A 26767-nucleotide genomic window follows, 5' to 3' on the forward strand; every position below is an offset into this window, starting at 1 on the left:
TCATATACTCACAAACACAAAACCAAAGGCATCGATACTATACGTTTGTTTGAACTCAAGTGTTTAACGAGCACTGCTTTCAACCATAGTAGGTATCCTACTAATATCGACCCTAGAATTTATAAGAAATTAATAGAGAAATACCTATATCATTTACTTTCAACAGTTTGAAATTAAATAATGTATGTAAGCAATTTGTTGTGAATAATTATGAATTTTTAGATGTTATTTTATTGTAATTTATTTATATAAATTTATTATATAATCGATACAACTTCTAAGCACGAGAACACTCTTTCAGTGAAGTGCTAGAATTTTGTTAATTTAAAATTTATTTGTATTGTATTTTTCTGGTAATAAACAATATTATTATTATTATTATTATTATTATTATTATTATTATTATTATTATTATTTCCTCGTGAAGTTAAAAAATCCGTTAAAAACTTTGAAAAATTGTTCGCATTACACCCTGAAAAAAATTTTCTGAGTCAAGTTGGTTGATAATTTTAAACCCTATATTTCATACTGTAAGATGATAGAGTTTTCGAGGAAAAAAATAATTACGGTTGGAGATAATTGGGAACATAATATAGCAGGTTATCTATGGAGTGATGTGAGAACTCCTATTTTGGTATGTGGAAGCAATCATGGGCCTTCACAGGGATATGAACGAATAGAGGGTGCAGAGATGAAGTTATGGAAGGAAATAGGTCCGTTAACCTATTCAAAACATAAGGGCGGAATTGAATACTCTGTTAATGGCAGAATATAAATAAATATGAATACAACGTCTAGGAGAATAATTCATATCGATAGAATAGTAGCATATGCAATGAAATGTTAATCAGTTCTTAGATAAGAGATAAGAAGGCCAAGAAATGGTGGCATTAAAAAAAATGAATGTTACAAAGGTGACAACAATTTTTCATTTTATGTTCTAAGGCTTCATATCGTGTTGTGAATGTTATTACCTTTGCAGTTTTTCCCAAATACTTGCTCAGAATATATTTAATTATTCATTTATTTATTCTGGTGAAGTTAAGGCCATCAGCTAGAAACAAAATAAGCTTATACAATATTTCAAGTTACTAATTACAGACTAGAATTTAAAGAACTTTCAAAGATTGATAATGAGTTTACAAGTACAAATTCAGTAAAGTAGTGCAATCATACTAAGTAATATTTATTACAAAATAATAATACAATGGCTTTGAAGTTAAAGGTAAAGGTATCCCCGTAACATGCCATGAAGGCACTTGGGGGGCATGGAGGTAGAGCCCCATGCTTTCCATGACCTCGGCACTAGAATGAGATGGTGTGGTCGGCATCACGCTCTGACCGCCTTTTACCCCCGGGAAACACCCGGTACTCAATTTTATAGGAAGCCGAGTAAACCTCGGGGCCGTTCTGAAAGTTTGGCAACGAGAAAAAATCCTGTCACCACCTGGGATCGAACCCCGGACCTTCCAGTCCGTAGTCAGCTACTCTCAGAAAATGTTATAGTAGGTAAGCAATGGATAAGAGAACTAAATTATTATATAATATTATAAATTGCGGAGAAGAAATGTTTGATGTAGATTAAATAGGGAGAGGAGTACGACAAGGATGCTCTTTATCACCTATCCTGTTCAACATCTACTTGGAGGATTTAGTGAAGAACTGTTTTCAGAACATGAGAGGAGTGACAGTACGAGGGAGAAGAATAAAGTGTAGCCTATAAGATTTGGTGATGACATGGCGTTGTTAGCAGAAGAGGAGATGATACTAAGGGAATTGCTACTGGAGCTAAATGACAGCTGTGAGCAGCATGGGATGAAGATAAATGCGAACAAGACGAAGAGCATGGTCATAGGAAGAAAAGTAAAGAAGGTAAACTTGCGAATTCTAAATGAGGCAGTAGAGCAATTGGGCAGCTTCAAATTCTTGGGTGTACTATAATCAGTAACATGAGCTGCTGCTATGAAGTCAAAAGGAGGATAGCAATGGCAAAGGAAACTTAGAATAAGGACCATGTACTGCGGACCTCTGGAGAAAGAACTAAGGAAGAGATTAGTGAAGTGCTTTGTGTGGAGTGTAGCATTGTATGGGGCAGAAACATGGACATTACGACGAAGTGAAGAGAAGCGACTAGAAGCATTTGAAACGTGGATATGGAGAAGGATGGAGCGTGTGAAATGGACAGACAAAATAATAAACGAAGCTGTGTTGGAAAGAGTGGATGAAGAAAGAATGATGCTGAAACTGGTCAGAAAAGAGGAAAAGGAATTGGACGGGTCACTGGTTGAGAAGAAACTGCATTCTGAAGGATGCACTGGAAGGAATGGTGAACGGGAGAAGAGTTCGGGGCAGAAGAAGATATCAGATGATAAACGACATTAAGATATATGGATCATATGAAGAAACAAAGAGGAAGGCAGAAAATATGAAAGAATGCTGGGTTTGCAGTGAAAGACCTGCCCTTGGGCAGAACACTATGAATGAATGAATTATAAATTGAGAATTATAAATCCAGAAATAAGTTATAATTAGACAATCCTTGCGAGAAATTATGTACACTGCTTAAGATAATTAAAGGAACACTTGTAATAAATTGAATAAGTTAGTGTTTTTGAAGCTGTGATGCTGAAAATGGGACAATATGTAAATTCGAACATTAATTTAATCTATGGATAGAAATTTTAAAGACCCTTGGCCTAAATACAGGGTAATTACCTGAAATAACAAATGTGGAGAAATCTTTGATTACGGAAGACACTGACAACTTCTAATTGGTAAGCTTTCTGACTTTGCTATAGTGACGAATGCTGATTATTGCCTGACAAAATGAGGCATTTAAATGAGTTTGAAGTGTATCATGCTCTACTTTTACGACAAGGTCAATCACAGAGACAAGTAGCTAGAGAGCTTGAGGTTTCTCCTTCCGTGGTGTCCAGGTTATGTAACAGGCACAGAGAGACAGGTCAGTATTGTAGAAGACCTGGCCAGGGCTGTAAATGTAAAACAAGCTCAGTAGAGCGACTGGAATATCCTGGGTTCAATCTCGGATGACGACGGGACCTTGTCCGTTGCTAAAAATTTTAGAACGGCCTCTAGGTCCAATCAGCCTCGTGTGAAATTCAGTACCGGATCTTTCCCGGGGATAAGAGGTGTCGAAGCATGGCGCTGACCACACCATCTCATTCTAGTGCCGAGATCGCGGAAGCATGAAGCTTTGTCACCATGCCCCCAATGAGTCTGAAGGAGATACATTTATCTATGTGATACGTACATCGATGAAGCGATGCTCGTTCTCAGGGGTGATGGTGGCAGCATGCGTGTCGCCTAGAAAGAAGCTGAGGATGCGTTCCCACACGTAGGCCAAGACTTCGTCTCCGCCCATGGTGCTCTTGTTGATTTCGAAAAGACGCGGTCCGAGCACGTGTAGATGTTGATTGAGGTCTTCCAAAAGCGTCGCGTTTTTAAGGATGGGTAACCCGCGGACGATGCCCTCGTCAGTGACCACGCCCGTCATCCAGGGCACTCGGTGGAACTGTCCCGTCTTCAGCAAGTAGAATGGATCCCCAGTCAGGAAAGCGTTCGAACCCTGCTCCACTACCGGTCCGAACACGTCCAGCGGATCCACCGACCAGAACTGAAACGAGGGAAAATTACCAGTTAGCAACGAGAGAATAGGGCTTTGTGTAACTCATTAAGGTGTGCAAAATATTATTAAATTGATTTTCAATCATTGCATACTGAAGTTCATAGTGTTCAAATAATGTCTTCTTTGGTCGTCCAACAGTGCAAACTTTCACCTAATGTCAGTTTAAATAGTTTTTGATCAGCGGTCATCATCACAGTGCACCCGCAGATAAGACAAGCACGCTAGTGCAACCGTTGCTGCTGGCGGGTATGCAGTATTCCGGTGGTGAGATTTGTTCGTGCCAAAAATTGTCAGCAATAATAGCTTAATGGTGAACACAATGTTCACATATGCATTAAAATAAGCATATTTTGTAAACTAATAAATACTCAGGACGTTCGTTTATAATGTCAATAACCTAAAAATATAGGTATCTTAAATTATAGAGGAGTCCAGTGAAAGAAGTGGACAAGCCACAAATCCTGATAATGAAACAAGACGGCTTCAGTCCACACATAAATAATAATAATAATAATAATAATAATAATAATAATACAGTAGAACCCCGATTATCCGACACCCTATTAACCGATTGACGGTTTATCCGACTATCTTTCTCTCACTATTTTTTTTTTTTTTTGCGACAAACATATGAAGTACTACTGTACGTTATATCAGTACGTATTTTTTCTAGAGTGTGTTATTACAAGTCTTAACACTTATTATCCAGTTTGGTCTACTGTTTGAGTTGCCGTACTGTAAACTTCTATATAAAATTTATTCCATGAATGTCAGAAGGAAATTTTTTGTGTTAAGTATCGAAAAATGCAAATAATTGAGTGATTTGGGGAAAGAGAAACTGTGGCACATCTCGCAACAGAATACGAGACTGATGTTACAACTGTGCGCGATTAAATAAAAATCTAGGATAAAGTGTATAGAGTATGTAAATCTACAACATGAGACCTCTAGGCCTACTATTCCCATCTTTCCGCTGACAGCGATTACAAGAAGTTTTCTTGCCCTTTAAAAGCACGTCGTTGACAACCAAACTTAAATAGTGAACTTCTGATGCACTACCTAGCGTGTTAAACATAAGACCACGGAGGAAATTACGAAACTTCAGCCCTTATTCACTTAATTTACGAAAATATTTTATGGTACGGATTATCGGATTTTTTCGATTAACCGTCCAGTCCATCCCCTACATTACCACGGATAATAGAGGTTCTACTGTAATAATAATATCCTGGACGTTGATAACTGAAAAATTCTCTGCAGACCTTCTATACACTTGTTGAACAGAGTTAGTGAGTACATAGGAAACATGAATTCACACTCGATATTGTATAGCAATTCGAGAAACACATCACAGGTTCATCACAAAAGAAAACTCACCCTCGTAGACCTACTATTCGAAAGACCCAGAACGGAAACTTCTCTCTTTCATAGGAACTGAGTGAATATGTACAGTGTTTGTCCTGTGTTATCATCTCATGTTTTGATCTTAGCTAGCTTTCACAGCTTGAGAAGCATAAGGGAAACTGATAATTGCTATCAGAGGTCGCTGCAGATTTGCCACTGACCAAAAATAAAGTGTACCAGTTCTCATAGAAAATTGTACCAAACTTTAATTTTTTTGTTTATTTAATGTACCGAATTTACCCATCTTTTCAACCCGCCCCAAAAATTACACATTTTGGGAAAAGGCATTAATGCATAGGCTAACAGAAAACTAATATAATTTGTTGTTGTCCCTTTGATATATTTACAGAAATATGAGTTTTCTTTTCTTTTTTCTTTTACGTAAACCATTGTTGTCCTATTAGGCTTGCCAGATTTATTTTAAGAAAAAAAAAGGAAGATTTTCACTAAAAAGTAAGGAAGATAGGCCTATATGTGAACCTTCCCTGGTATTTAGTAGCATGTAGCAATGAAATTGATTGTTTATTGTTTAAGGTGTGAGGTCATTTCAATTCTTATAAGTCACTAGGTCTGGTTTTTTTTATAACAAGTTCTTTAAATAGTGCGAAGACACACGAATTATAAACGTGAATGCATATAGGCCTAATAGACTTCATATTGAATGTAATCATACTGCAGAGAAAAAAAAGTAGATAACCCTGAAATTACGGAAGACGTATTTTAAAGTAAAGAAAATTAAGCATGTTGAAAAACGAACAATCTGGCAACCCTATATTCCATGTTGTCATTTCGTCAACTGTTCCAAGAGAGGTTTGAATCTCATAAGGCACCACTCATGAGGCAACTAGGCCAGGAGATAATGGTGTAGGGTGGCCAGTTCCTTTCTGCCTCCAATGCATACATCGCCGATTAGCTACATATTCCATGGTGGCTTCAATTAATTATATCACTACGTCAACAATAGGGACCTATTTTCAGGATAACACTAAAAGTTAGCATTGAAGAAAAGGGAAAACCTAATAATTCTAAAAGCAATTAATTTAATTATATCCCAAGTGCTGTTCAGTAAACTGTACGAGGACAGGTTTGAACCTCATAGTGATACAAATAAGGCATTACTCACGAGTAAATAAGCCATAAGATAATAGAGTAGGTTCGCCAGTTCCTTTCTCTCTCCATTGCATACACACATCGCTGATAAGTTACTAATCAGACTTTACATGTTTATTCCCAGTTATTAGCTATATTCAATTTCAAGTTGATTAAATATCGTTGTTGATCGTTGACAATAATCATACTGTGCTGTTTTTTTTATTAGTTACTTTGCGACGTTTACCAACTGCTGTGGTTATCTAGCGTCTGAATGAGATGTAAGTGATAATGCCGGCGAAGTGAATCCAGGGTCCACCGTCGAAAGTTACCCAGCATTTGCTCTTAATGGGTTAAGAGAAAACCCCTGAAAAACCTCAACCAGGTAACTTGTCCCAACCAGGATTTGAACCCGATCCGCTCGTTTCACGGTCATTCATGCTAACCGTTACTCCACAGCGCCGGATATCATGCTGTTGCTACCAGTAATTTAACATTTGTAGCTCATAAAACATATTTGTAAAATTCTCAGTTTTCATATTATAAAATAAAAAAGTACATCAAATTGTACCAAAAAACAATTGTACATACCAGCGTAAATACCATTTAAAATTGCACCTAACTCGTATAATTGTACCAAAAGTGACAACACTGGTTTCGCTGTATACAATTTATTACCTATATTCTTACCAATTAATTGCAGTCAAAACCAACAGCCAACAAATTAACAAAGAGAGTGGTGTAACGGAAAATTCGACAGAATTTCACAGGTTTTGATTTGAAGCTCCATTGATTTATTAACAAGTAGACACGTACATAACACCTCTTTTTTAAAGCATGTAAATTTACAAGTTTTGGAATACAAGCAAAACTGAGAATTAAAAAAATAACAAAATTTATGGTTGCGTCTAATAAGACCCGTCTGCCTTGCAGGCTACAGGATGTTGGGGTCACGCTTTTTTAACTTACATGCAGAAGGTTGGGTTTTTACGACAATTTCATTGACTGACGTAAAGCCCACAAAAGAAGGTTCTTTGCGAAGGTTGCTACCTGAGGACACAGAAACACGCGATCTCTTACAGAACTGTGATATCTCTTGCTAGAAAGGTTAACTCGACGAAGGTTTTTATACTACATTTTAGGGATCAGTGCTCAAACAAGTCTTTCAGCAGTGCTTTAATTATATTTAACAAGTTGGTAATTGTTATGTTGTGCTTATACTACCAAACTTTGTCTCGTAGCAAAAATCATACATTATTCTGGAAAATATTACATTTTTCCTCAGGAAGTTATTCTCTATGTATTTCTTTTTATAAACGAAATAGATTTCAGTCAAATTATTTTAAGTAATCGCAAGGTGACAAAGTTAAAATGTTAATAAAATAGTTGCTAAAGAAAGTTTTATCGGGAAAAAAAAAACAGAGAAATGAAGTAAGAAAACAGAAATATTCAAACAGAGAACGGAATTACAGAAATTATATATATATATATAAAATCAGGATGTGGCTGCGTCGAGGACACGGTCGTGGTATTACGTGAAAACGTCTGAATTAATTCGACAGATCTAGACAAGATCTTTCGTTGGGCACCGAAATCAGCGCGACAGCATATCGGAAGTCACGAGATACTGTCTGGAAATTTTCACCCACGGCTAAAATGGCCGCCAGTCGCCGCAGGCCTCACCCAGGTCATGCTCGCATCGTAGTCGTATATGCTATCAAATGAGACCACATTTATTTCAATCGTGTTATTTATCACGAAGTTAGCCAGTGTCGGAATGGATCACCCTCAAACGTTACATTACCGTTTCCTTCCGTTACCCCTTATGTCGATCTAATTTTAAAAGCACATCCATGTCAAAATAAATGTGAATGAAAGAAAAGAAAGAATAAAGTGAGGATAAATAAACAGACGAATTTATGAAAGAAGAAATACCATAACGATGAAATGAGGAATTAAAAAAAGTGAGGAATGAAAGAAGTACTGACGGAAGGACGAAATAAAATATCAGTCTGACCTTGAACTTATCGCCCGAATCGACGAGTGTCGTGACGTCTACTTGGCGTAGACACTTCACCATAGTCGCCGTGTCAACGTCAGGGTCGCAGCCGACGAACATGGCCTGTCGCCGCGCCAGAGCCAGGGAGTCAGCAGGCCAGGCCCACGCGTCCAAGGCTGTGCCGCTCTGCGAGATGGCGCGGTGGAACAACCCGCCACTCAGGGGGGAGAGCATGTGGTAGTGCACGGCGGCGCCGCCTGCGCTCTGGCCGAACAGCGTCACGCAGAGTGGGTCGCCTCCCAGCGCGGCGATGTTGGCCCGAACCCACTGCAGCGCGGCCACCTGGTCCTTCAACCCGTAGTTTCCGGGCGCGGCATTATCGCCCGTGCTAAGGAAGCCTGCAAGAAACAGCACGGATTTGAATAATGATATTCATTGGACTAGAGTAAATAGGCACAGTTACGTTTTATGAACCTATTACACGGTGTTCTTGTGCGTTGTACAGAGTCGCATGAAGTCACTATTTACGGAAAGCATATCTGTGTCTCATTTCTGTTGTAGGTTCAGTGAAGATAGTGAAGGCATTGGTGAATGTATAACAGTGGTGGAATGCCGTTTCACTGACAAAAGCTGTGCTGAGCTGCAAAGGGTCTCTCAGGCAAAGGGTCTTTCAGAGAAAGTACCATAAACAAGCGCCTGATAGAGTTGCTGTTCAGTAGTTAGTGAAGAAATTCAGGCGTACAGGACCTGTAGTCGATGAGCAATTCTGTGGACGGTCTCTGGTTAGCAAACAACGCAGACACAGAGGGTAAGGGATAGCATCACCATAAGTCCAAAGGCGTCGTTAGAGTCGTGAACTGAACACTTCAAAGTATACAGTGTGGAAAGTGCTGACTACGCTCTTAAGAAAAAGGTCTACCATATTCAGGTACTTCACAGACTGGACGATAAGGATTTCGCTGCACAATCATGAATCGTAATGCAGTCGAGGAAGTTCTGATGGAGCATATAAGTATTCTGTTCAGCGAAGAAGTGATATTTAATCTGTGCGGCGTCATGAGTCGAGACAACTGTCGGATCTGGGCAAATGAACAAACCAATGAATTCACTGAACATCTGAACGGCAATAGGACTTTCCTAAGGTTACTGCCTGGCTTTGTCTCAGTAAGGATAGGGTTTATTACCCTTTCATATTTTCCGAAAGGCTACTTGTGTGAGGCTACCTGGATGAGGTCTTTCCTGATCAGTGAATCAAAAGAAGTTCAAATCACATGTGGGCTGCCCGTTTCATAGACCTGATTCCTCTAGACTTTCTCGCTAGGAGCTTTATCAAGAGCATCGTTCACAACAACACAGTACCTAATTTGAATGAGCTAAAACGAAGAGAGGCATGCTGATATAGTTGGTAGTTCAGCATATATTTTGACACCTAAACTGTGTTCAACCACTGTGATTCGTTCAGTAATGGTTAACATTTGGACGTGTCTTTATTGGATTTACATTAGAAATGAGCCACAGTTACGCTTTCTGTGATATAGCAATTTTATGGGCACTCTTTATTTCAAAATGTATTACAGGTGCAAGTAGTGCCACTCATTTACACATCTGGCTGCATCACCCACTTCCAATCTATCGCTATCGCTCAAAATATACTGTGAGATGTTTGCCATTGCATGGATAAGTGATTGGTATAGTCGTGTGGCTGTGTGAACACTTATGTTAGCTTAACATGACGCGTTTTACGCTGATGTCAGTTAAGATCATGTTAGTACTTAGAGTACAAATATCAAACTTTTGTCAAATTTGTGATCGAATTGAAAAACGCTATGTTACCATAACATTATCCATATTTAATCCAGTTTGGCACATTGACTTTTTCTTCATATTTATACCGAGAAAAAATAATTCTGAGAGTGTGAAATGTTTTGAGCTGCTATGCAAGTCCTTCGCTCGACTGACGTTTGAGCATTTGCACTAACGCTGGCAGAAACGCATCGTAGCTGGGAAATTTTATTTGTAAATGTGATGGATGTAAGGATCTACAACTATAGTATGAAGAAAATACCCCTGAAGTTGGATTCATCTTTATACTGGACACACCTCTATTCTCCTGATAATTTTTCCTATAGAACCGATTAAAATGTTATAAATTACAAGGTTCGAAATATGTATGTATCTTGAGGACGACACTCTATCCTGCAACTTAAACATACCTTCGGTCATATATTTTATAGGTTCATTTTTTCATCTTCGATTTCAACCCGAAAAACGTTTCAAAATATCCTTAAAGTAGTTCATTTGTTCAGAATTGATACAAGCTAATTCTCCGTGTTGAATCTATGTAGACCTATCTATGCGTACAGTGTGAAATAAAATAAGCGTAAATGTCTGTGTTTCATAACCGAACGATCTAAATACAAATTAAGCTGAAATTGTTGGAATATTTTTAAGTACGTTAATGTCTAAACACACAGCCCAGTTCGTACTATCGTACTATATCTAGATTTATGAGTAAGGAAATGTGTTTGATCCGATTTAACTAATAATAATAATAATAATAATAATAATAATAATAATAATAATAATAATAATAATAATAATGCATCATTTAAACAAACACTTTACTTGCTTACTTAGGCTTTTTTGGAGAACCCTTAGATTCATTGCCGCCCTCAAATCGGTCCCTATCCTGAGCAAGATTAATCCAGTCTCTACCATCATATCCCACCTTCCTCAAATCCATTTTAATTATTATCCTCCTATCTACGTCTTGGTCTCCCCAAAGGTCTTTTTCCCTTCCGGCCTCCCAACTAACACTCTATATGCATTTATAGATTCGCCCGTACGTGATACATGTCCTGCCCATCTCAAACGACTGGATTTAATGTTCTTAATTATGTCAGGTGAAGAATGTAATGCGTGCAGTTCTTCGTTGTGTAACTTTCCCATTCTCCTGTAACTTCATCCACTTAGCCCCAGATATTTTCCTAAGCACCTTATTCCCAAACACATTCAACCTCTGTTCCGAGGCTTATTTTAGGGTTTCGTAAAAGCTGTTTTTACGATGATGGGTTGTTAGACCTTCGTCAAACCCCGAAGCTGGAGAACCACCCCTTATCGGCTGTTTGCAGAATTTAAATTCAGGCAACAGAGGTAAGTAATAATGTTCAGGTTCTACAGTATCTCACTATCTATAGGCCTAACAGTAAAACGCCTTGCGCAGCTTCCTTGTTCAGTACCACATCCAGAGTACACTACTATAATATTAAAAAAAATTTCCATTTTATATTTTGGACACATTTCGGTGGAATCTTAATTGTCTAACTTAGGTTTTATTGTGACCGATATTCACAGTAATCTCGACTGTTCAGACAGATTTAAGTTTTTATCTTGTTTCTTAAAAAGAAAATACGCGAAGCTTCTTACTTGACACAAAATGATCTCTGCAGACCTGCGAGACGTATTGATTTTGTTATGCTTAATCCGGGAACAGAATCAAGTGCTGGAAATGTCGACCGCCCTTTCTAATGCAGATTTGACTTCTTTTGAAAAGATTTCCAAGTATACTTTAGATTTCGTTTTCATCGATAGAATAACTGAACCCTAGGCCACGGACCGTTTCATTCAATTTATGAATCGTCCGTTGACTTGTGAGGTTTTAGTTTTAACAATTTCATCGCTTTCCAAGATGATGTCTTGGATATACCTGCCTATTGAGCTTTCTTAAAGATTACGTTGGAAGTTGTTCTATCCTATAACCTATGTGATCGAGTTTTTATTCAGTTACAACGAAATTTTGCACCTTCATTTTTTGATTAAAAATGAGCTGATTTTTATTAAGTTCTGTATTGTTGAATCATTATGGCCGTTTTGAACGTTATATTACCATAGAAATATAGCACAACATTTTTTGTACGATTTATTCGTAATACACTGTACATATAGGCTACATAAGTGAAGATTCGCTGTTCTCAAGCAGCATGTACTGCATTGCCAAGAACTAAACTAAACAGCACTGAGTGGAAGTCGTCTGTGTACAAATGATCTAACCTTGACGTCCCTTCAACTTATATTAGCTGTTCATATTACACAATACAAAACTTGCCACACACTATAGAGAGGAAATGTACACACAATTTCCTAGGCAGTAGCTTTCGATCTAGAACAGTAAAGGCCGACGACATTTACCTGAGAGAAACCAGCTTCCTAGCGAAAGCTCTGTACTAATAAAATTGAAGCTTGTTCCTATGAGAGATTGAAATCTAAAAGTCTCTTACAAGATAAAGAGGCAAATTGAGTAATGCTGGAATAAAAATGATAGGAAGAAGCCGCTGTATTAGGAGAAATTCCCAATGTTACCTTTTTCACTAATAATGCGTTTTGTGACAAGTTGCTAGGTGGTTGCTCCATGCTGCAATCCTTCTTTTAGTACAGAATATTTAATTCGATAGAGGTTCGAGGCAAGGCTTATTGCATAGGTTCTGAAGTGGTAACTGACCCAGAGCGCCGACGCGGTAGTTGAAGGTGACGAGCACGACGTCCTTGTCGAGCAGGAAGCGCGGTCCCCACAGGAAGCTGGCGCCCGTTCCGGAAAAGAAGCCGCCGCCGTGGACGTACACCATGACGCTGAGCGGCTTAGCGGGATTCACGGTGGGCGTGTACACGTTCAGGTAGAGGCAGTCCTCCTGTCCCTGTACTTGTGGCACCAATTGTAGGTAGTCTTTCTGCAAGCACAGGGGCCCGTCCTTCGTAGCGTTGAACACGCCGTCCCAGCGCTCGGGCGGCGCAGGCGGCTGCAACATGTGAACACACCCTCGTCACGCTTTTTACAGTAATCAATCACGATCTTCTGTGCCCCTCCGGTAACTCAGCGTTGAAGTCCGCGGACTTGGGCCCTATCCCCGACGTTGTTTGGGGTAGTCATGAAATCATGAATACCTTGGCGAGAGTGTGTAACGATGAGCTGCTGGGTGACTGGCAGGGGAGGAGATGGTGGGGGAGAGGGGGAGAGAAACATAAACATTCCGCGTTTCAGAGATCTGCATATTGGTAGAGCCTATGACAAGCGAATGGGCGGAGCGTATCAGTACGGGAATGTATTGCGGGCTGCATCGGCTCACGACACTAAGGGGTAAAATGCGAGTGGAAGAAGGTAATAGATATGGGTAGCATTTTAGACACTCGTCTTCAAGCAATGCTTTCCCCCTGAGCTGTCATTAGACTGGCCCCCTCCACTCACCACTTGAGCAAAATAGTTTTGTCTCTTATACTCTACAGATTATTATAGAAACGGAGTATAGCTCTTCTGGAGTCCTTCGGGTTTGTCTTACTTGACCTGGATTTTCGAAGGCTGGGCATTTAGGCATGTTTTGGTGCATTGTACGCCATATTATGGTATGGTTGTCGAAGGCCGACAGATGGTCGTGGTGGCACTCTTGAACCTGATGCTGACAGATGGGTCATCCTGCAACAGCTCCTGACACAGATCTTTTATTTTATGTGTCTTTGCGCAACTTCACAATTAGCGGTGTGGAGGAAGGGAGATGGTAAAAAAATTGTATACTTTTTACTACCCTGACGCCCACGACTAAGGCACCCCGCTTGAAATTTAACCGCCACTGACCGGCAGAGATACAAGGAAACATCTGTAAAGACAGATCCCATTCGCATACGAGTAGATTAATAAGTTCCAGCGCCCGCAGTCCCAATCCTTCCTGTGTCAGCATCAAAAACCCATACTACCTCCAAGATTTCATCCCATCCTATTTATAACTATTGTAGATTGTGTAATTTTATGGGGCAGAAACATGGACATTACGACGAAGTGAAGAGAATAGACGAGAAGCATTTGAATGTGAATATGAAGACAAATGGAGCGTGTGAAATGGACAGACAGAATAAGAAATGAAGCTGTGTTGGAAAGAGTGGGTGAAGAAAGAATGATACTGAAACTGATAGAGAAAAATGAATTGGTTGCGTCACTGGCTGAGAAGAAACTGCCTGCTGAAGGATGCACTGGAAGAAATGGTGAACAGGAGAAGAGTTAGGGCTAGAAGAAAATATCAGATGATAGACGATATTAAGATGTCAGGAGACAAAGAGGAAGGCAGAAAATAGGAAAGATTGGATAAAGTTGTGTTTGCAATGGAAGACCTGCCCTTGGGCAGAACACTAAACGAAAATGAAGTGAAATGAAATGATTCAGAGCGGATACGATACGACGTTTTCCTTTACAAGCTGAAGTGTCGTTCATGTAAGTGAAGATATATTATTCTTTTTTGATATTAATTTAAATTGATAGATTCACTTTGAGAAACAGACTAAGGGTGTTTGAGAATCACGTTCTTAGGAAAATATATGAGGCTAAGAGGGATGAAGTTACAGGAGAATGGAGAAAGTTACACAACGCAGAACTGCACGTATTGTATTCTTCACCTGACATAATTAGGAACATTAGATCCAGACGTTTGAGATGGGCAGAACATGCAGCATGTATGGGCGAATCCATAAATGGATATAGAGTGTTAGTTGGGAGGCCGGAGGGAAAAAATACCTTTAGGGAGGCCGAGACGTAGATGGGAGGATAATATTAAAATGAATTTGAGGGAGATGGGATATGATGATAGAGACTGGACTAATCTTTCACAGGATAGGGACCGATGGCGGGCTTATGTGAGGGCGGCAATGAAACTACGGGTTCCTTAAAAGCAATAAGTAAGATTCTTAGGTCAAGTGTGACCTGAAAATCAGGATGTGAATAAGTAAATACCTATTTAATAACGAATTATTAATACTAGGTCTAATGTACAGGACATGAGTAGAAAATAAATCCGTTTTAGGAGTTCTATTTGTTTAATTTTGGCATTGTTTAAAGTAAATTTCCAGTAAAATATTTGTCCAATGAAATAACTCTCATTTTTATTTTAAGTCCAGAATATGATACATTTATAACCACAATACTGAATATTTTACATAATACGCTTATACATATTAGCCGTTGAGCGTGGTGCCGACCACACCACCTCATTTATAGTGCTGAAGTCAATAAAGCATGTGACTCCATCTCCATGCTCCTGAAGTGTCTTCATGGCATGTGAAGGGGCTACCTTTGCTTTTTATATTACACGTTATCTATTATGTCTGAAGCTCGCTAATATACTCATTTATAGTAACTATATACAAAGTGAACGTAATTAGTGTCATTAATTTCAGGGGGTTATTTTTTTAGGTATACAATTTAATTTATTTGGAAGAATTTTTGGCAGCTGTACGCCCACTTAATCATGCACTGGTTTTTAAATATGACATTTATCGCAAATTCAGAACATATTAATTATATTATTTTTTATTTTACATACAGAGTACAGATACATATAATTTCGTAAGAAGTCATTGTTTAACATAAATAATAATATTCTGAGATTTTAGAAATGTAGATATTATTCTTTCCACAACGATTAACGTATTATACTGGCAACATGGTTACACAGATAAAATTCCGCAATAACACATTTTTGAACATGGGCAACAATATTTTGAGAGATGAATATTTTAGAATTAATGCGAAGTTGTTTTTTATCATGGGCTTACATGACAAAAGTATCATTCAATTGCTTTTTGATAATGCATACAATTCGTTTTACCTCTATTGCTTAAATGTGTATACTGTATATATGTTTAGGTGTTTTCGCTCGAAATAAAGTTACGTAATTATTGACGAAGTCAAAAACACAGATTTTTCTAAGTGAATGTCAGGAGCTTTGAGCGACTATCCTAAAACTTTATTTTAATACGGTCGTTACGAATGCTAGTCGCATTGAAATTGCAGTTGCTTAAAATCGAATGACATGTTAGTGGCTATAATAGAAATATGTTGGATAAAAACATCTTCTCCTTTCGTTTTAGCAGTTAATACTGTCACTTCTATTATGTTTTGCATGAGTTCTTGTTCCATTGCATAAATTTGGTGGTAAATATTTCGAAATTTGGTGATTCAATATTAAGTATTAAATTATGTGTTGACAATCCTTGTGGTTTCAAAGGATTTAGTTGGTAAAACACAGTCTGCTCACTATCTACAACTGTCTCGAGAAACTCATAATACAGTTCTAGACTGCGTAAAGAAGCTTATTGCAAGAAATATGTAGATTTTGACCTTCGTGATGTATCAACAATATTACTAATTTCGTGTTATTTTTTCCATGGCCTCGTGAAAGTCGATGTTGAATGTAACAGATAATAACAAAGAACAATTGACTGTATAAGATTGTATTTTAATACTAGCCGTACCCGTGCGCTCCGCTGCACCTGTTAGAAATAAATATAAAGTAGTTGCATAATTAAAATAGGACGTTTGATCCAGGGAACATTCGTGTTTGTTAGAAGGATTAATATGTTACTTAATTGAAATTGTATTTAAATGATTAAAATGCAATCATTTTGGTCCAGAGAGCACTGATTTGGTGCAATGACAATTCCTTTAACATGTTTCTTATTTGTTATTACATGCAACCATAGTTTAATGAAGATTCACGGATCATTTAGTTTTAATGTGTAAACTTTATATTAATTGCTATACGTTTCCATTGAATTATGGTAATAACTTAATTTTAACCATTGTTGTCTACGTCTTCAGTAAATGGCGCTTGGCCCACTATGGTTCTGAACCCTTCAAATAACTTAAATAGTGGTACAGCATAAACAGTGATGTGTAATTATATTTCTTTCTTTCGAAAATGTAAGAATTCACTATCTCCTATGTACCATTGCCATGGAATGAATAAAAGTGTTTTTTTCTTCCTGCTCAAAAATTTTATATTTTTGCACATAGGAATTACTGCAGGAACAACAACGCTACAATCTGAGGCGGGGGTGAAAATTTATTGTATTGTTATTTTAAAAGTCTTGTATATCCCTAAATATCAATCTTATCAAAATTTTGCATAGAATAAAACTTATCGGAAATAATTTTTAAAGAAACTTTTGTTATGTAACATTTTTCCACAAAAAAGCAGCAATAAGCGAGATATTTCGATTTATTTAATTCAGGCCCCGTTAAATGAAGTATTTTGAATGCCATATAGCATAAAATCTAAATTACAACGAACTTAATTTATATTTCAATTTTCATATAAATCGGTTCAGCCATTATCGCGTGAAAAGGTAACAACATCCAGACAGACATACAAACAAAAATTTCAAAAAAGCGATTTTCGGTCTCAGGGTGGTTAATTATATATGTTAGGACCAATTATTTTTGGAAAACCGAAAATTACCAGAAAAATTTCGGCTACAGATTTATTTTGTTAGTATAGATTATACATGAATGTTTGATCGTATTTACTTTTATTTTTTGTCTTTTTAATTAATTTGTCCTATTTTAATGTAGCCTATCTTCTTCTGGTTATGAAAGTTAAATGTACTAACTTGGGCAAATATCGGTCAAAGCGTGTAGATTTTTAGAGACTACATTCATACGTATATACATGCATGCATACACATACATACATACAAACATACATGCATACATACATACATAGCCACATTGACTTTTTATAAATAATATTTCAAAATGTCGCACCAATAACAACGTGTAATTTATAAAGAACATTTCCTTATTTGAGTGAAAATCGAAACCGGTTTAGGTATAGCCTATTTGACAATTAACGAATGTACGTAGTTCTATATTGCAACAAAATTAGTGATACTTAAAGTAGGCCTGTATCATTCATTTTATTTAAAATGTACCACCATTTTCTACAAGAAGAAAATAATATAATCGCTTTCATAAACGTATATTTCATACTCTGCTTGTTTTAGTTACCAGACTATACCTAGTAATGTTTTGATTCAAACATATCAGTGCTCTGTATAAGTCCCTGTACCGCCCTGAGTTGATGTAAACAACACGACTTGTACAGGGACATCATTTTATTTTTACTTCAGTTTTTATTGTATCTGAGTTATTGAATGTACTTCACTCCCACCCCTTCTACTGATGAAGTTCCAACTGTCCTCCAGACAGAATCAAGGCTGCATATAGTAAACAGCACTTAGTGAGTATAGTACGTTCCATAAATATGTTCGTGTTTTCCAGTGACGAAAGAGCTTTCAATATTGAACCATATTTTCGCACAGGTACTGTCAGTTTGCCTACGTCGCATCCCGATTTCCCCCACCTGCTTCTGCACGCACCTCTGTAAAAGCTGGGCTGTCTTAGCTCTTTTCTGAAAACATTAATTTCTGTTAGGAATTCGACGTTTACGTAATATTGTACAACTGTTTAAAATAACTTAAATAAAAGGGCCTCGTTAAGTAATTAACTGTCACGTGATTTCCCCCCTTTCTACGATCCTGCGGCATAACCACTTGGGCGGACAGTAGATAGTATGTCTGAGTAATTTTATCTGTGCAGGTCGGGCTGAAGTTAAGATTGAATTTACAGTACGTAAGGTACTCTTTTATAGAGTAGGTACAGAATTATTTCAACATGAGTTACTAGTACGAAGGACGAAACTGGCAATTAGAATTAGATGCAATAGTCTATAGTGCGATAATATGCAAAAAAGAACTGAAGCCTGTATCGAAATGAACGGCCACCATTTTCAAAAATGTGTTTAAATATCCATATTATGATTATTTTTCAATTTAACTTCATTCTCTATAATTTAAGCTAATGTGCTGTAGACAGTGTAATATACACTGCATAATGAACACGTTCGCATGGTTAACTCAGTTCGTGAGTAAAAACAGTTATTCTTAATACAGTACTGCATTTTGATTAAACAAAAACCTAATGAAAATTATCGAACTCAAAATTGCGATATTTCCTAGTTTACATAAATGGACGAACTACTTTTCTTCCCTCCTATACCTAGTAAAGTGATGTGTGTGTTTTACGCCAGTATCATCGAACTCCAGTCGTGAAAGGGAGTAGCGAACGGTGTTTCCGGTTCTCTAAAGGTATAGACAGGTTAATATTAAAAATGCTAGTAAAAATAAAATGATGTCCCTGTATAACATGCGACGTAGTTAACTTCATAGGTTTCGTGTACGAACTTCCATCCTTATTGCGAACCATCCATTTCGAGAGAAGGATTAAAATTTTCTATGTAATAAAAGTAGCTGAATAAATTTCTGTCTCCTAATTCAGAATTTTGCTTAGGAATAGTTGTGTAATCAAGCTATATTTATCAGAATTTTGCTTGAAAAATTAGTAAACTATTGATGACTAACAACATATATATTTTATTTAGAGCGAGTGTATTGAGTAATTTATTATTTCAACACAGTTACTTAAAATGTCATTGTTTTTTATGTGTAAAATACCAAGCGTTGAGCATTTTCCTCATCGTCAGTTAACTCACCATAAACCTAAGTTCTCCGACGGGCGGCGCAGCGAAGGGAATTCCCAAGAAAGCGTAGAAAGTCCGTCCACTGCGTGACGTCATTGTGATACCTTGCATCTGCCCCTGATTTGTGGTCACTGTAATGTCATCTGCCATCGTTCTGGTACCCAGGAAGAGCAGCAATGTTGTCGCAATCTTCAGGGACGAACACGTCTTTACTGCGGCAAAAATGGCGATTTTCAGACTTCAATTTCGAATTCAAATAATTTACAATTGAAGACTGTACTTAAAAAAAAACTGTAAGTGCCAAAGAGACAAACCGTGGAGAACAGAGTTTTCTTGTGCGACTAGTAATGTAATATCGTACGATTTGCACTTATGTGGGAGAAGATAAAATTACAATGGGACTTATCATTTTTCTTAGTGGATTGAGCCAGGAGCATACTCTTTTTTTTTCCTCCAAAAAAAAAAAAAAACTAATTTTCAACGATATTGACACTTACAGCCCTTTTTATGTCCAGTCTTCAATTTACCTTTGTTGAAAAAGAAAAAGAATATAAATCAATTTACGTCAGTTTAATAAAATACTAAAGTAGTTATTAAGTGCTTGCATGTCTGATTTTTGGATGTGAATAATATATTCTTATGATCATATTTGAACTTTACTATATTTCCGGTATTGGAGATATATTCGTCCTCTCTGTCAACATTCCATAAATCTTCACCTTACCGTCAAGTACTGTAACATATTCTTTGCTCTTAGATCTGATCAATCAATTGAACTGAAAATTCTAGAGGTAAAGAGAAGGCGGGGGATAGAGATAACTGAGGACATAAGAATGAACTCAGCATCCATTCAAAATACAAAAGATTCCGTTCTAGCGATAATTTATCCTGTCAAACACTGTAAGTGAAATGTGCTGGAAACCCAGGCCATACGTATTTCTTCTGTAAGGAAGTAAGAGATTTAAGGTTATGTTTAGAAACAGTCAGTATCTCATGAAATTCAAGGACAATAGAGGTTAAAATGCGAGAAAGTTTACGTATGTTGTACCATTCACCAACTGGTCGGTAATGTTTCTCACCCTGTAAGGATAACAATGTGCCTCCAACAAGATGACTGTCCAGCTCACTTTGACTCATGGTTCGACAACTTCCTGGCCAGTTATTCCCGGGATGGTGGATTGGACGAGGAGAACCAATAGCTTGGCCGCCCTGATCTCCTGACTTAAATGAAGGAGGCGAATTAAAGAATTCGTCTACTAAGTGCTTTCAACAAAAAGGAAAGACATAAAAGAAAGAATTATAGTAGCCTGTGAGTCCCTCAGCAGAGCTAAAGTCCTCCAGGATATTGAGATAACTGAGTTGTTTAGCACGGAATGATGGACATTTTGAGCACTTACGATGAGTGTTATGTAAAAATGAGTGTCCCTAATATTACAATAACTTAAGTACCGTATTTAAAATTTATTTTTCTCTGTTATATGATTGTAAATAAAGAATTAAATTTAGAAGAAAGTTCTAGTAAAAGTTGTTTCTTTATAACTGTTCTGTCCAAAGATATTTACACGACACAGATCTCCTTTGAAAATTCAAAGTTGACGCCGGCTACCTCTACTTCCGGTTTTCCCAGAAAATGGAAGTACAACCAATCGATTCCTTATATAGGTTTTGGTAAATGTTTCGTAAACACTCAGTGTCGTGTAATTTTCGAGATAAGGGGATTATACGGGTGCTTTGAAGTACCTTTTAATCTACTCGTAGGTCAGCTAACAGTAATATGTGTTTGATTGAAAGTAGTAGTTAAAATGAACCTCGCGACAGAACATGTATCTTACCATTGTTTTGACTGCTTTGACTAAACCACGCAGGCAGTCCAGTTCCAGTTCTGCCTGGCCTAGGATTTTTCATTGAGAAATGTGACATTTGTGGCGTAGAAGAAAGGAGTTAGTTTTCTAGGCTTTCCATGTTACACATTTCAATCATTTGGTCTCCATAATATAATTAGTCATTATCATTTCATAGTATTATCCGACCGTCGGCTAACGAAGCACGGAGGGGGCTGGTTATGGCACTACTGGGATTGCCTGCTCTCAAACTGAATACACAGGGAAACATTTGGTGCGGGTTGGCTAACTGGAGAATATCACAATGAACCAAGGATGGACTGTGTGCTGGTTCACGTGATCTCCAAATACCAAAATTAAACAAAAATACTGTACTAGCTTCTAGCTCAAATCTGCTAATTCCACCAAAGGTACCGATACCAGAATTTTTAATCGTCTTAATGACGCTGCATCAACTGTATCATGTGCACTCTATCTAGCTTCAGTGGAATTGTTGATACAGAGTTATAGGCCATTCGTTATCTCGTGAAACCAAATGCATGGCTGCGCCATAGCTTACGTAAGAACCTTATGGTGGAGGTAAGGGAAATACGTAGTTACCTTAAAGCGGAAACGTAGCGAGGGAGGGAATCTTCCCACTCCACGTTCTTCTCCTCCTTACGTGCAGCGCAAGGTTTCACGACATAACGAATGACCTCTAGCATTTAGGCGAGAGGAGTCTGAGGATTTGGCATTGGATTATCTGACATTCTCGTCTTACAGTTGTGAAAAATTTCTGGAAAACCCTACGAGATAATTATCCGAAGCAGGACTCGAACCCATGCCCGAGCGCAGCCATCCTGAGACGAAAGCCGGTGATCACTTATGAATTTACGAGGAAAATAGCAGGATCAGTGCCCTGTGACATCATTTCTCGGAGCAAACTTGCTCTCTTTTAAGAACATCGGCATCCAGAACTCTGAGTGACGAATAGCTGATAAGCTTCAATTGACCTCTAAGTGACATTCTGTACATATGATACGTATGATATGTATTCCCGATAGTACTGTTTCTTTCTTGATTATTTAACGACGCTGTATTAACTGCGGGGTTATTTAGCGTTGCTGGAATTGGTGAGAGAGAGATGGTATTTGGCTTTACAGTTGGGGAAAATCTCGGAAAATACTCTACCAGGTAATCAGCCCATGCGGGAATCAAACCCCCGTCCGAGCGCAACTACGGATCGCCAGGTAAGCGCATTAGCAGACCGAGCTACGTCGGTGGCCCTCAATAGTACTGATAGCATGGTGAAGTAAGATAGATATTTTAATTCTTCAAAATTATTATATTTGATATTAGAATTCCTATGGACACAAAATGAAATTACTGTAGCAACCGCAATACAAAGAAACACTTAACAACTTGTCTTTCAATTGTTGTATTACATTCTCCAATCATCTACCTCATATTTGTCTTCTAATATTCATTGGAGTCCACAACTGTGGAGTAACGGTCAGCGCGTCTGGCCGCGAAACCAGGTGGCCCGGGTTCGATTCCCGGTCGGGGCAAGTTATCTGGTTGAGGTTTTTTCCGGGGTTTTCCCACAACCCAATATGAGCAAATGCTGGGTAACTTTCGGTGCTGGACCCCGGACTCATTTCACCGGCATTATCACCTTCATCTCATTCAAACGCTAAATAACCTAAGCTGTTGATAAAGCGTCGTAAAATAACCTACTAAAAAATATTCATTGGCACGACATTCTGAATAATGATGATATAAATTTAACTTTTTTACTTGGTAGAGTGCCTTACTCCATAAATATAAATAAATGTTCCCACACTAATAATAATATTTACATGTTAATGGTCTTTCGCTACTACGTACTTTCTCCGTCAAATCGTTTACACTCACTTCAATATATAGACAAATTATCATGTATAAATAAAATCAGAACTTAACCAATTTTTCCGAACGACCTACAACTGTAAACAAGTGTACGTGCTTGCCGTTGCGCGATTGCTGTGCTCCTGTTCAAGCGCTCATCGAGTCTGACCTTGCTCCGACGTCACAAAGGCACAACCTGCCGACCACTGTTCTAGATTCCGTCTCTTTCCGATTGTTTTCAATCGCTGGAATCCAAACCCGTGATTTGGATATTCAGTGTTTCCGAACTCTTCATTTCACTACAGTATGTAATTGAAATTCTAACAAGTGCAACACAGTCCGTCATGTGGTCTCTCTGAATATTACTTTAAAATGAAGTTGAGTATAAAATCATTCACAAGAAGGAGGGATACACGAGGCTTCGTACACGGCGACATCAAGGCCTCGTCGAGCCCAGAACATCGAGTCGACCGACCTCACACGTAGAGTAAGGCGGTAAAGTTCAAGGCGAGTCAACGGCTAAGGACGTTCGATGTCCTCAAAGTTTATGAAAATTGCCAAATAGCACTCGGCTCCGTGTAATCTCACATTCGAGATAAATGGACTGGTACCGCATCTAAGTCACGCGGATAGGACACACCAAAACAAAGAGAGAACTCCATATGTACATGCATACTATTGCACTGCCTAGACCATACTCCATATTACGTGAGCTATTGACTAGGTACAGGATGTGGATCATTCCATATGGCACGCTTAACAAGAGCAGTTGGTATAGTGTTGTGACCCAGACGTAACGAGCAGTTTGGCTTCAGGAAGGTAAAAGGTACGAGGAATGCAATTGGACTGCTACGAACAATCGGCAAAAGATATCTAGAGATCCAGGATATGGCAGATATGCACTTAATGTATGTAGACGTCGAATGTAACATATCCTGGCAAATGGCCTGCGCGTTCCCCAGACTTAAATTCAATAGGTTTTTATTTGTAGGGCTATCTGAAAGAACTTGATTATTCAGAACCCATTCCCATCATTGACATACTTTGTCAGCAGATGCAAGATGAATGCCAATGAATCCGATAGACACTTGAGCATCTCCTGTAAGAGTAAACATCTCTACTATTACTGCAACAGAAATGGAACGGTAACTCGGAAACACGACTCGTGTTCATGTGGAGTTTTCTTTTTGTTTTGGTGTCTTCTATCCGCTGGTGACGTGTGTCCCACGTATTATGATAAATTCTACATCAGACCATTCCAAATGGGCAACCACAGTAATGCCGCATGACAGCCCTGGGTTCATAGCCGTGCCGAAGCCAGCGAGTCCCAGAGGGAGGGAGGGAGAGAGAGAGAGCGAGTGTGAAGGAGGCGGAATACCGATCGCTCAGAGGGAGGCATGCCATGCATTATAACAATCAGCCTTTACAAAATACTGCAACAAAATAAAATTCTCCATTTTTCTGTAGTTAGGAAGTCACCTGACATTTCTTTGATTTCACCAACTTAGCTATGTCAGGGAAAATTGTTTGAGCTGAATGAATGCGTAATATTGCTTCAAATGCAATATCGGACAAATGATCTAGTTTTACTCTTATTCAGTTTCATGACTGAGAATTTGTGTTCGCAAAGGTATGTAGAGTCAGACAAGGAAATTAACATGCATGTTAACTCTTTTTTCTTTTTCTCCCATGTCCTTATAAAACGCAACGAGGCCGTCAGGAATATTGCAATATCTATCTTTAAAAATTGTGTGTTACTGAAGCCTTAAAAATTATCTTTGAAATTTGACTGGAGCTTGCTTAACATTAATTAACAGAAAAGGGCGTCATAAAAATATTCAAGTTCTGCATGCGGCGAGAGATTATTTGTGGAGAAAAAATAATTGATTCAAATAACGTCACCAGGGAAGGACACAATATCTCTAAAGTTGAAATCTTGCACTATTTAACAAACATTCCATCCGTAAAAGGCAGGCTACTTTTGGCGATATTTAGGGCAACAATATAGCTTGCAAAGACAGCTCTTTCGCAACTTGGCTCAATGTGCTGCGAAAGAAAGGGGAAAATGAAATTTTAATGACCTTGTCACTGTAAAAAAATGCATACATAGTTAAACGGACAGAAAATCTTTTAACAGTTCAACAAACGTTCTTATAATAATTCTAATATATTGTTGACAACTATTCAACATAAACTTACTATAATCACTAATTTAATTATATTGCCTTTAAGAGTACTTAATTAAATGAAATGATATTTACTTCATCGTAAGAAGACTGCATTTCGGCCTTTAGTTTTGTTAATAATGCCTTCCTCTCTTCGCCGATAATATGAGCGTGGGTATCAAGTGGTTCTTAATGCTGTACGTCTTTGCCCGTACGTTGATATGGCATATTACACATTGAACATTGTTGCCAGATTAGACAAGATACAAGCCTTCCCAAGAGGGATTAAATCCTGAACCGACTGTCGACGCACTTCTCTTCGTTCTTATTCAAAACAGTTACGCACAAACGATAGTAAATCATAGGGATGAATGAATGAATGAATGAATGAATGAATGAATGAATGAATGAATGAATGCATAATCCAGCATTGCCTGAAGAATACCATTGAACAGACGAGGAGAAGAGTTGATGAACACCACCACAGCCTCAGCGACAGAGAGGAGTGGGATCCCGTCCCTAGCTCCCTAGCCCTCAAACGCTGTGTAGGAATGGTCTACTCTACATACTGTAATGTTGATTCTTGTAGTGGTTTTATTCTTTGAGAAATTATTTTAGAATATATGTTGTGTTGTTATTTATTTTATTTATTTACATATGAAAACATATCGGCAGCTGAAAAGACCTGCATTCTTAGAGTTGGTTACAGTTACGAAGAATATGACGATAGCCACACGCTTTAGAATTGCTTTTTTTTTTTCTATAAAATGCCCAAGTCTGATGCACCATAAACGAAGAAAGATGTTGAGTGAAACTCTTTGTAATATTTCCTGGAGAATCGATTATGTTTGCCGTGATAATATTCAGTACATGGTGGAATGTGAACTTATTCAAAGCCATGATAATAAGATTCTCGCGATTTTGTGCCCAAATTATTTCAAATGATCATTTTGTTACTATACTTCTTACTGGTAATGTTTAATTGCTAGCGGGACTAGAAAATCACTTAACTCCTCGTTTCAGGGACGGATTGACAAACCAAACCCACGTGGCCATCCTTGGCCCCAACAACTAGGCCTAATTATCTCTCAGGTGGGTCGCACGCTCTGTGATGTCAGCCGTAGCTACTGAGCCTGTTTACATTGTTGTTTTTGCGATATTGCTTTTGATACTTTTCTCGTTGTTCCATATCGTTTTTATAGATACTGTTCTTGTCCGATTTTAAACTAGAATCTGCGACATTGAATTCGTGAACCGCAAAGTAGGAAACAGCTAAGGTGCGTAATATGAAATATACGGTCGTGGATTCGAGTCCCGCCATTGAATTTTCATCGTATTCTTATCGAGATAGGGAATCTCAAATATGAGCTTGAAGCAAATCTGTTAGCGCTATGTATATTGTC

The 26767-nt window shown here is 38.1% G+C and overlaps 1 protein-coding gene across 1 annotated transcript in view; it reads right to left on the reverse strand.

Moving 5' to 3' along the window:
* Positions 1-26767, reverse strand: part of LOC138705919 (juvenile hormone esterase-like) — a 61014-nt gene that overhangs the window by 12727 nt on the left and 21520 nt on the right. The window contains exons 2-5 of the mRNA XM_069834687.1: positions 19505-19704; positions 12637-12931; positions 8157-8536; positions 3272-3634 (exon numbers count right to left, since the gene is read on the reverse strand). Coding sequence (XP_069690788.1) covers positions 3272-3634; positions 8157-8536; positions 12637-12931; positions 19505-19704 — 1238 coding nt within the window. The remainder of the gene's footprint in view (positions 1-3271; positions 3635-8156; positions 8537-12636; positions 12932-19504; positions 19705-26767) is intronic.

The sequence above is a fragment of the Periplaneta americana genome, chromosome 9, assembly GCF_040183065.1.
Source record: "Periplaneta americana isolate PAMFEO1 chromosome 9, P.americana_PAMFEO1_priV1, whole genome shotgun sequence".
NCBI lineage: Eukaryota > Metazoa > Arthropoda > Insecta > Blattodea > Blattidae > Periplaneta > Periplaneta americana.